Here is a 9,387-nt window from a genome sequence, read left to right as displayed (position 1 = left end):
TTGAGTTTACCTTCCCTTTCCCCTAATCCTTTTCCTCCTTAGTAAACCCTGCCCTCGCGCTGTGTTAATTTGCTGTTGTGCGTAACACCGCATTACGGGAAGGTGGGAGCAGCGACCCTCCCGCTCTGGAGGAAGCTGGTGCTCCCCAAGGCTGGATGCCTGCTCCCACCGCTCCCACGCGCTTCGGGGGCTGCGGGCCAGGTGTTAGAAATACCTATTGCTGGTGAAACATCGGCTTTCATTTTCGAGCAAGAAGGAAAACACCCTGTTGTAGCTGTGTGTTTATAATATAAATGCTGTAATGCTATCCTGTTTAGCAATAACTGCAGGCAGGGGTGTGCTGGGAGCTCCTTCGTTTTTCTAGCAAGAACTGCAGCTGAAGTCTACAAACTCCTCGGTGCTTATGGAGGGAAGGGAAAAAAAAAGAAAGTATCGAGCTTATTTACAAATCACAAAAGTCAAATTACGGCTCTTCCGGGAAACTGGACAAGAGAAAGCAAAACAACCCGTTTGGCAGGAAACTCCCCTAGGGGCAGGAGCAAAACGAGTGGAGATGCCGGGGATTGAACCCGGGGCCTCATACATGCAAAGCATGCGCTCTACCACTGAGCTACATCCCCTTCGTGCACAACCGTTCCTGCACGGTACATACAGCCCGTGCTGCGGGGGGCGCGGGCGGAGCCCTCCGCACCGGCTTCTCCCCGCACCGCGCACTTCGCGCCGCGCCCTGGGGTGCGGGGGCGGCCCCACCCCGGGCGGGCCCCGCGCTGAGGGAAGCGGCCGCGGCCCTGTAGTAGAAGGCGGGAAACGCATTTCTCGTGCCCGTCCTCGTTAGTATAGTGGTGAGTATCCCCGCCTGTCACGCGGGAGACCGGGGTTCGATTCCCCGACGGGGAGGTCCTATGTTTTGGCGCCGGCTGCCCGTTTTGGGCGGGCGGCCCCCGCGCAGGGCGTGTCCGTGAGGCGGGGGCGGAGCGGCGGGGCCGTCTCACCTCCCGCGGGGGGACGAGGGAAGGCGGATTTTTTTATGCCAGGGGAGGGGTGGGGGTTGGGCTCCGCCCGCCTTCCCCGGGTGATCCCTGAGGGTCCCACCCCGTCCTGCGGGATATCGGAAAGTAGTGGGAAGGCAGGGGAACCCGTGAGCGCCCCAGGAGCCGAGCGCCCACCCCGCGGGGGCGGCAGGCAGCACCGCCGCCTACGGGTGGGTGGGGCGGGGTCGTATCCGCGGCCAGCGTGGGGGCTTTCGGCCGCCGAAATAGCTCAGTTGGGAGAGCGTTAGACTGAAGATCTAAAGGTCCCTGGTTCGATCCCGGGTTTCGGCAGAGCTTTTTTTCCCCGTCACACACCGCGGGTGACGGCGGCTGCTTTTGCCGCCGAGCGGGGCCCCGCGCCGGCCGTGGGGCTGCTGCCGCGGGTGTCTCCGCAGGCGCTCACGCGTGGCGGGGGGGTGGGGTGTATTGCGGCGGGGGCGGCGGCGCGTGCCCGGGCGATGGCGCGGCCCCCGGGAACTCCCGAGCGAGCCGTCCTCGTTAGTATAGTGGTGAGTATCCCCGCCTGTCACGCGGGAGACCGGGGTTCGATTCCCCGACGGGGAGGTTATCCGAATTTTTTTTTTTCCTTCTTCCGGCACGGATTTTTCTTATTTCCGAACAGGGGAAAATAAAAAAAAAAAAAAAAGCACAGTTCTGGGTGTGCGAACCCAGAGCCTCCCCGCCCGAGGCCCCCGCGTCGCCGCAGCCGCACAGCGCTCACAGCCCGCTCCAGGGAGTCCCACGGCTGCTCGCGTCCCGCAGTGCGGGGGGCCGCCCGCCGCCAGCACCTCTCGGCCCGCCGGTCCCTCGGCTGCTTCCCGGCGCAGCGGGCGGGCAGGACCAGGCCGCCAGGCAGGGCGCGCAGCGCGGGCAGGGGGATGTAGCTCAGCGGTAGAGCGCATGCTTTGCATGTATGAGGTCCCGGGTTCAATCCCCGGCATCTCCAGGGGCGGCCCACCCTTTTGTTATTTGCCCCCTCCCCGTGATGTATTTTCTCCTGGGTTACAGTTGCAACGTCACATTAAACAACAGAAAACTGTACCGTGAAATTCCTGGCTGAAAATGCCCATTTTGGCAGTGCCCCAATAGGCACGTTTTTGTCACTTGGTTCTCCTCAGGACTATCAAGACACACCTGATTCTTGTGTCTCTCTGGGTATTCCATTGCCACGTGAAGGCCCTGCAGGCACAGAGCAGCCTGGAAAGACAAAGGAAGCACCCAGGAGTGCAGATGCAGGGCGACATTGGCCTGCTAATGCTGCCCGACACCTCTCCACCCCCAAACCCAGCGCAGCTGGCTATGGCACAGAGCTGGCTCAGGGACCCTGCACCCCATTCCCAGAGACAAAGGGAAGCCATAAAAGCTGGGACACAGCAGGTGCCTGCGATGGTGCCGGAGCTCCTCCCTGACTCCGCAGTGCCTGCTCATCTCTGCTGTCCTGCTCCAGCTGGCAGCTCGTGGGCAGCTCCTTGGCAGCATGACCAGGCTTCCCCCAAGCAGGAGCTCTCAGGAAACAACCTGCCTCCTTTGATCTCCTGGGGTTGGCCAGGCTCACCCAGGAAACTCTCAGAGCCAGGAGGGCTGAAAGCTTTGGCACAGAGAGAGACCAAAGCCCACACAGGGCCTGAACCAGCTTTTACCTATGCAGTTCAGTTACCAGCTGGTTTAGCTGCACTGTTCAATTATCAACAGTGTATCCAACTCTCTCTGGTAGGGAGAGCTGGTGGGTGTCTTTACTAGATGTAAAATGGCATTTCCTGACAGGTTAAAATGCTCCTCGTGCTATCTATTTACTTGTGTTTCTTCTAGATGTTATTTTCAGCCAAATGTTTGGCTACAGCACTGCTAAATGTGAAGATCCCTGTTCTAAATGGCTCCCTGAGCAGGATCTCTCTGGGCAGCTGTACTTCTGGAATATACCCTGCACACGAATACAAGAAAGAGATGGTTCCTGCCCCAGAGAGTTTGTAGTAACAGACTACAAAGTAACAGACTTTTTGCTACAGGAAGTCAGTATTTGTCAGTGTAATAGGTCATGCTCTGCTAGGACCAACATCCTACTATTCACCAAGCTCCTCCTGAAGTCGTAGCAAGGGGTGCTCATAAGGTGTCAGAGGGATAGGGAGAGGCTTTGTTCACAGAAAGTGCCTCCCAGCTCAGGAACGCACTGTCCTGCAGAACAGCCAGATGTCTTGAAGGACTCTGTTGCATTAGGGCCTAACATCTGCCTTGCAATCTGAATATAATGCAGATCTGAACCTTTGGGGGTGTGCTACTCCACCATTTGATTCAGACACCAGCTACAAACTCGCTCAGGATGCTCAGTGGTTGGCTGCCTACCCTAATTAGACAAAGAACAGCACTGTATCATCTTAATTTCCTCCCCTTAAACCTCCATCTTGCCATGAAACAGATTGCCATGTGTCTTTTCGACTATTTTCAGACCAGTCCCGAGTACTCAACTCTGTAACTAAAAGAATAAGCTTAGCATTATTATTCACTTTCAGATGAGGAAAGACCTAAACCTGAAAGGCAACTCCAGTCTTTCATGTTAATACAACTCCAAATGCACACAACATAAGCCACTGAGCACAAGTCTAACCTGAGAAGAAACCAAAAGACTTTTGTAGAAATTTCTTTTTCCAGCTAAACAACCCAGGTGTTTGAGATTATTATTACTATTGCAATGCTGACTTTTAATACAAACACAAGATAGCAGAGGCCGAGAAGCTCCCCAGAGCGTTCCCCTCCTGTAAAAGCTCCCTGTGTCAGGCAAATGCAGGCTGGTTTCCCTCAAACCAATCACAAAGCTGTTGCTGGGCCTCTGCTCTTCCTGCTGGTGTGAGCCCTGGGCGCTAGCTGTGTCCTTCCGTAGGCCACGGTTTTCCTTGGGTGCCGGCAAACCCAGGATTTTGTAGGCGGATGGAGCCATACGGCATCTCATGAATCCTGCAAACAAAGCCCCACTTTGTGCTCAGCTATGCCCTTGAATTGCTGCATAGTTTGACTATACAGGAGCCAACTGAGCACAACAGAGATCTACCAGAAGGTGCTCTGTGAGAACGGAATAAGAAATAGACATTATTATTATTCTTTTTATGATTGATGTTACTCCAGTGGCAAAGCCTAGTCCTGCATTATAAACTCCACTATATCTCAGATGCATACTCTATGCGTGCATACATATATATACTCACTGATTATACCTCAGGCAAACTGTCTACAGGACTCAGATCTCTTTGTCCATTAGGCCTTTTTTGTCCCCCACTTCACCTCTCCCGGCTGCCTCATCTCCGTCCCCCTGACAGGAGCCTACTGCACTCCTCCTGCCCCGGTGCCGTCTCCGCCCTTCGGTCTGCTCCGGCCTCGGGCCCCGGTGGGCATCCCGGCACCACTACGGCATCCGGGCAGCAGTCGTTGTCCCTGCGCCTCGTTCCACAGGCCGTGGCGGCACCGAGGGGCTGGCCCAAGCCCGCCTGCAGGCCTCGCCGCACCAGTCCCGGCCGGCTCCTGCCTGCTCGGAGAGGCCCTGGCTGGGGAGATGGCGCTACCCCACCCTGTCTCTCTCTCTGCATCCTGAAACACATTGGAGACTTCTTAAATAAAAATACGCATCTTCTCTGGGGCTAAAACAAGGGTCCCCCTCGTTGCAGGCACCTCACAGCAAGGCCCAACAAGCAGAGCTGCCCCGAGGAAGGAAATCAAGGAGGCGCTTTTAAAACAGGGACGCACCTGTAGGGGTTTAAATCCCTGAACAAAATGTAAGGCTCTGACACGAAGCTTTAGGCACAAGGGCGTCTCCAAAGCCAAGAGGGCTCGGCTCGCTGAGGCACCGCAAGCCCCCTCTCCCCGCAACCAGCTCCAGTCCCCGGCTCCGCACCGCCAGTTCCGTGCCAGGTTTTCCTCCGCACTCCTTCGCGCACTCACTTGCGCCCCCCGCTCGGTGCAAATCATCTCGCGAAACGCTGACTCCTCCGCACTGCCGGACCTCGCTTCCCTCCACCCGTGCAGTAGAGCTGCCGCGCGCGCGCCACAGGAAAAATAGTGCGTGGCGGAGTGATCTGAGCCGGAGGGGCGGGGCGGACGAAATTATATAAGGAGCGGGAGGGGAATATGTGGCGCAGTTGCGGCTGTGCAGGCCTGGGAGGTTGTTGTGTAGTCGGCTTGGTCTGCGAGCCCTGCGGTGGGTGCTTCGTGGCTCGGCTCCGCCATGCCTCCGTGGGGATAAGCGGAGGGTAGAGCCGCTCGTGGCGGTGGCAGGGCCGAGACGCGTGCTGGGCGGCCGGGCGGGAGGGGTGGGTGGGTGCGTGTGTGCGTGCTGAGGGGGAAGGGGACGCGGCCGGAGGAGATGGCGGGCTGCGGGCGGGCCGTGGGACGGGCCGTTCCCTTCCGGCGGCAGCACCCCGATCAGGTGGCCAAGGCGGGGGGGAGCGGGGAGTCCCTGGAACCGCCGGCAAAATGGCGGCCGCGCAGGCGCAGCGGCCCCTCAAGATGGTGGCGGGCGCGCGCCTGCCTTGCGCGGCAATGGGAACGCGGCAGGTGGCCCCGCTTCTCCTGGGGTGTGGGCGGTTCCGCCACTGTGACGTCACGTGGCGTGAGGCGGGGACGCTCCGAGGGAGCCGTACTCCGGCGGTGCGCTGCCCCGGGGAGCTGGGCTGCTGCTGGCCTCGCTGCAGCTTCCCGGGGAGGGAAGGGGAAGGGTGACTAACGTGTGGTGGTTTCCCTTCTTCCAGAGGAAAATGCAGATCTTTGTGAAGACCCTGACGGGCAAGACCATCACCCTGGAGGTTGAGCCCAGTGACACCATTGAAAATGTCAAGGCCAAGATCCAGGACAAGGAAGGCATTCCCCCGGATCAGCAGAGGTTGATCTTTGCTGGCAAGCAGCTGGAAGATGGGCGCACCCTGTCTGACTACAACATCCAGAAGGAGTCCACTCTGCACTTGGTGCTGCGCCTGAGGGGTGGCATGCAGATCTTTGTGAAGACCCTGACGGGCAAGACCATCACCCTGGAGGTTGAGCCCAGTGACACCATTGAGAATGTCAAGGCCAAGATCCAGGACAAGGAGGGAATTCCGCCTGATCAGCAGAGGTTGATCTTTGCTGGCAAGCAGCTGGAAGATGGGCGCACCCTTTCCGACTACAACATCCAGAAGGAGTCCACCCTGCATCTGGTGCTGCGCCTGAGGGGTGGCATGCAGATCTTTGTGAAGACCCTGACGGGCAAGACCATCACCCTGGAGGTTGAGCCCAGTGACACCATTGAAAATGTCAAGGCCAAGATCCAGGACAAGGAGGGCATTCCGCCTGATCAGCAGAGGTTGATCTTTGCTGGCAAGCAGCTGGAAGACGGGCGCACCCTTTCCGACTACAACATCCAAAAGGAGTCCACCCTGCATCTGGTGCTGCGCCTGAGGGGTGGTAACTGAACTGGCCAGTTGTTGCTCACTTCCCAGTGAAAGTTCCTCTGCACTTGTTCATTCCAATAAAGCTGTTGCATCCACAAAAGTTCATGTCTCAAGTTAATGTGAACAGCTGTTGATGACATTAAGCAAATCTAGCCACCTAACAGACTACATAGCTTTCACATAAAAAGATATTGCAAAACTGCCTTAATCAAGGCTTATATGTGCCTGGCAAGCATTACCAAATCTTCTGCTATGGTTTTCCTGAGGTTATATAAGTGTTCCCATGAGGAGGTGAAGCAGCTGTTAACAGTTGTGTAAGCATGCATATGTAATGCAAAACTCCTGTTGTTTTTGAGCTGAGAGGCTTTGATAATGCTGCTGTGCCCAGTACTTGCCAGGTCCCAACCCTGGTGCTTTTGCATTAATGGCGTATCAGCGAAAGGGTAATCCTGCTGGTTCATCCAAGGCCAGCAGCGGGATGGCTTTGTGGGGGGTGGCAGTGGAACGTCGCTGCTGACCTGCAGCCCTTGGACCGGGATCTGGGAAATGGTGTGGCTGGTGAGAGTCTCCCACCATCTAGTTATGGGGCAGACTTCATGTTTTTGAAAAGTGTATTAAGCAAACTTTGTAATTTCAGATGTACTGGCTTGCTTAAAATCTGGAATGTGCTTTCATTCCAGTTTGTGCCAAGAGGAAATTAATATTACAGTATTAATGAGCTAAAAACAAACGTCATGGAGCAGTTCCCATATGCTGTAAAAACACTGGCTGAGGGGAAGCCTGTGCTGAAGTATTTTGTGAAGTGGAAGTTGCTGAACATAGGAGCTCATGAGTAGTTGTCCACTATGCAGAGGAGCAGGAAGGGGAGGCTGAAAGAGTAAAAATCCAAACCCGCGCCTGACGAGTAGCAAGCAGTGTGGCTTGCCTTTGGAAGGGGATGTGGTGGCTGTGGGAATAGAGGCTTCAGCTGGTGGCTGACCTCTGGGGCCTCAAGTGATCTCAGCACCCAGGGTGGAAGGGTGGGACAGCAGGATCTGGCTCGAGTAATGCTTCATTCTTGATGATGATGGTGTGAGATGCTCCTAGTGCCTTAGAGCCTGGAAGGATCAAGGTCTGGGCTGAGATGGAGAAGGCTTTTGACCACTGCTGAGCTAACGTGACAGGTGAGGGTTTGTGTTGTGCCATCACGAAGCTCACAGTGCATCCCTGGCAGTGGCTGGATCTGGCTCTGCCCGTGTGCGTCCTGGCTTTGTGGGACAAGTCGGTGCTGGTGGGCTGGGTGGGAGCCTCACCCGTGGTGCCAGTCCAGCACCCTCACGGCAGTTGGAGGACCCTTTCTCAGTTTATGTTCTGAACTGCTGTAACGGAACCCCCAACAAATACAAACAACAAAGTTTGCCATTGTATGGGTTTTCTGGCCTCTTGAGTCATCTGAACTTATGTGGCAATTAAAAATTCAGCAGCCCTTCAGCAGTTTTGGGTATGCTGCAACGGAGCTCCTGAAACGTGGGTGTCTGATCTAGTTCAGGGTTGGGTGTTTCTGGAATGAAGGGAGCTGCTCTTACGTAAAAAGGAAGAAGCTGGGTTTTTTGGTTTTGAAGGAAAATTTCTTTCGCAGGATTCTTCTCCAGCAAAATGTTTTACAGGAGAACAGCATGTCCTTTGTGCTGGATCTGTAAGCATTGCTGCTGGGGAAATGGGGTACAGCCAGCAAGCAGCTGCCTCCGCTGCGGAGACCTGTCTGGTATTGATCAGGGATGTGTTACTTGCTGCAGCAATTGAACAGAGGCAACAAGTGAGGAGAAAGGCCTAGAATGAAAAAAGACGTAATTAAGCTTAAAGACACAAATGCAGGTGTTCCACCAAGGTAAAGGCCATGGCACAAGTTGGGCCCTCTGTTGGCTTGGCCTCTGCCCAGGGGGGAGCTGTGGGCTGTCTCCCTGCGGTGCCCACATGTAACATCACGGAGACAAGCGTTTTGCAGGTAGATGCACTCCAGTTTCTAGACCCTTTAGCTCAGATCAACCTACAGCTTGGACAGCAGGGTGATATGTATAATTGTTTTAAAATAGGCTGCCACAAACTGGACTCTTCCCTTTGGCTTTTTATTTTCTGCTGACTTCTAGACACTTCCAGGGATGAGTGTCAACCAGGCTTTTATTCAAGTCCTCTTCAGATGCACAAGATAGACAAAACATCCAGTTCCTTAGAAAAACAGAGGTGGGTTAGAAGGTGATGGATGTTTTCTCCTCAGGGAGAACCTGGGGTTGAGCCCTGGGTCACTGGCTGATGACTTGCCAAGCCCCTTACAGCTGCCTGTGCCTGCCCCCTTTCCTGGGACACCAAACACCTGCTGTGACAACAGGCTGGCAGCCACCCTGCCCGCTAATGCAGTGGTCATGGAGGGACCCACTCCCTCCCGGGGGTGGCTGGGGCTGTGTATATGTATATAAATATATAGAATCACAGAATCATTAAGGTTGGAAAAGACCTCTAGGATCAAGTCCAACTATCAACCCATCACCACCAGGCCTCCTAAACCATGTCACAAAGTGCCACATCTACATGTTTTTTGAACACCCCCAGGGATGGCGACTCCACCACCTCTCTGGGCAGCCTGTGCCAGGGCCTGGGCACTCTTGCAGGGAAGGCATTTTTTCCTAATCTCCCCTGGCACAACTTCAGGCTGTTTCCTCTCACCCTGTCACTGGTGACTTGGGAGCAGAGACCAACACCCCCCTCACTCCAGCCCCTCTCAGGCAGCTGCAGAGAGCGATAAGGTCTCCCCTCAGCCTCCTCTTCTCCAGGCTAAACCCCCCCAGCCCCCTCAGCCGCTCCCCATCAGACCTGCTCTCCAGACCCTGCCCCAGCCCCGCTGCCCTTCTCTGGACACGCTCCAGCCCCTCAAGGCCCTTCTTGTCCCGAGGGGCCCAAACCTGAGCCCAGCA

At 55.7% G+C, this 9,387-nt stretch overlaps 1 protein-coding gene and 5 non-coding genes across 6 annotated transcripts; 5 read left to right on the top strand and 1 right to left on the bottom strand.

Annotated features, from left to right (window-relative positions):
- Positions 1-548: 548 nt before the first annotated feature.
- On the bottom strand, positions 549-620 carry TRNAA-UGC (transfer RNA alanine (anticodon UGC)). Its single transcript has one exon. It is a non-coding gene; the product is annotated as a tRNA-Ala (tRNA).
- Positions 621-825: 205 nt separating this feature from the next.
- TRNAD-GUC (transfer RNA aspartic acid (anticodon GUC)) lies at positions 826-897 on the top strand. The gene has a single exon. It is a non-coding gene; the product is annotated as a tRNA-Asp (tRNA).
- A 352-nt stretch (positions 898-1,249) lies between these two features.
- TRNAF-GAA (transfer RNA phenylalanine (anticodon GAA)) lies at positions 1,250-1,322 on the top strand. Its single transcript has one exon. It is a non-coding gene; the product is annotated as a tRNA-Phe (tRNA).
- A 201-nt stretch (positions 1,323-1,523) lies between these two features.
- TRNAD-GUC (transfer RNA aspartic acid (anticodon GUC)) lies at positions 1,524-1,595 on the top strand. The gene has a single exon. It is a non-coding gene; the product is annotated as a tRNA-Asp (tRNA).
- Positions 1,596-1,905: 310 nt separating this feature from the next.
- On the top strand, positions 1,906-1,977 carry TRNAA-UGC (transfer RNA alanine (anticodon UGC)). The gene has a single exon. It is a non-coding gene; the product is annotated as a tRNA-Ala (tRNA).
- A 3,102-nt stretch (positions 1,978-5,079) lies between these two features.
- On the top strand, positions 5,080-6,539 carry LOC142064746 (polyubiquitin-B). Its single transcript, XM_075110087.1, has 2 exons — positions 5,080-5,214; positions 5,765-6,539. The coding sequence occupies exon 2, from the start codon at positions 5,771-5,773 to the stop codon at positions 6,458-6,460; it is 690 nt and encodes a 229-aa protein (XP_074966188.1). The 5' UTR covers positions 5,080-5,214; positions 5,765-5,770; the 3' UTR covers positions 6,461-6,539.
- The last annotated feature ends 2,848 nt before the right edge of the window (positions 6,540-9,387 follow it).

This window comes from Phalacrocorax aristotelis, chromosome 15 (genome assembly GCF_949628215.1).
Source record: "Phalacrocorax aristotelis chromosome 15, bGulAri2.1, whole genome shotgun sequence".
NCBI classification, from domain to species: Eukaryota; Metazoa; Chordata; class Aves; order Suliformes; family Phalacrocoracidae; genus Phalacrocorax; species Phalacrocorax aristotelis.
This window is presented reverse-complemented; position numbering and strand designations above follow the sequence as displayed.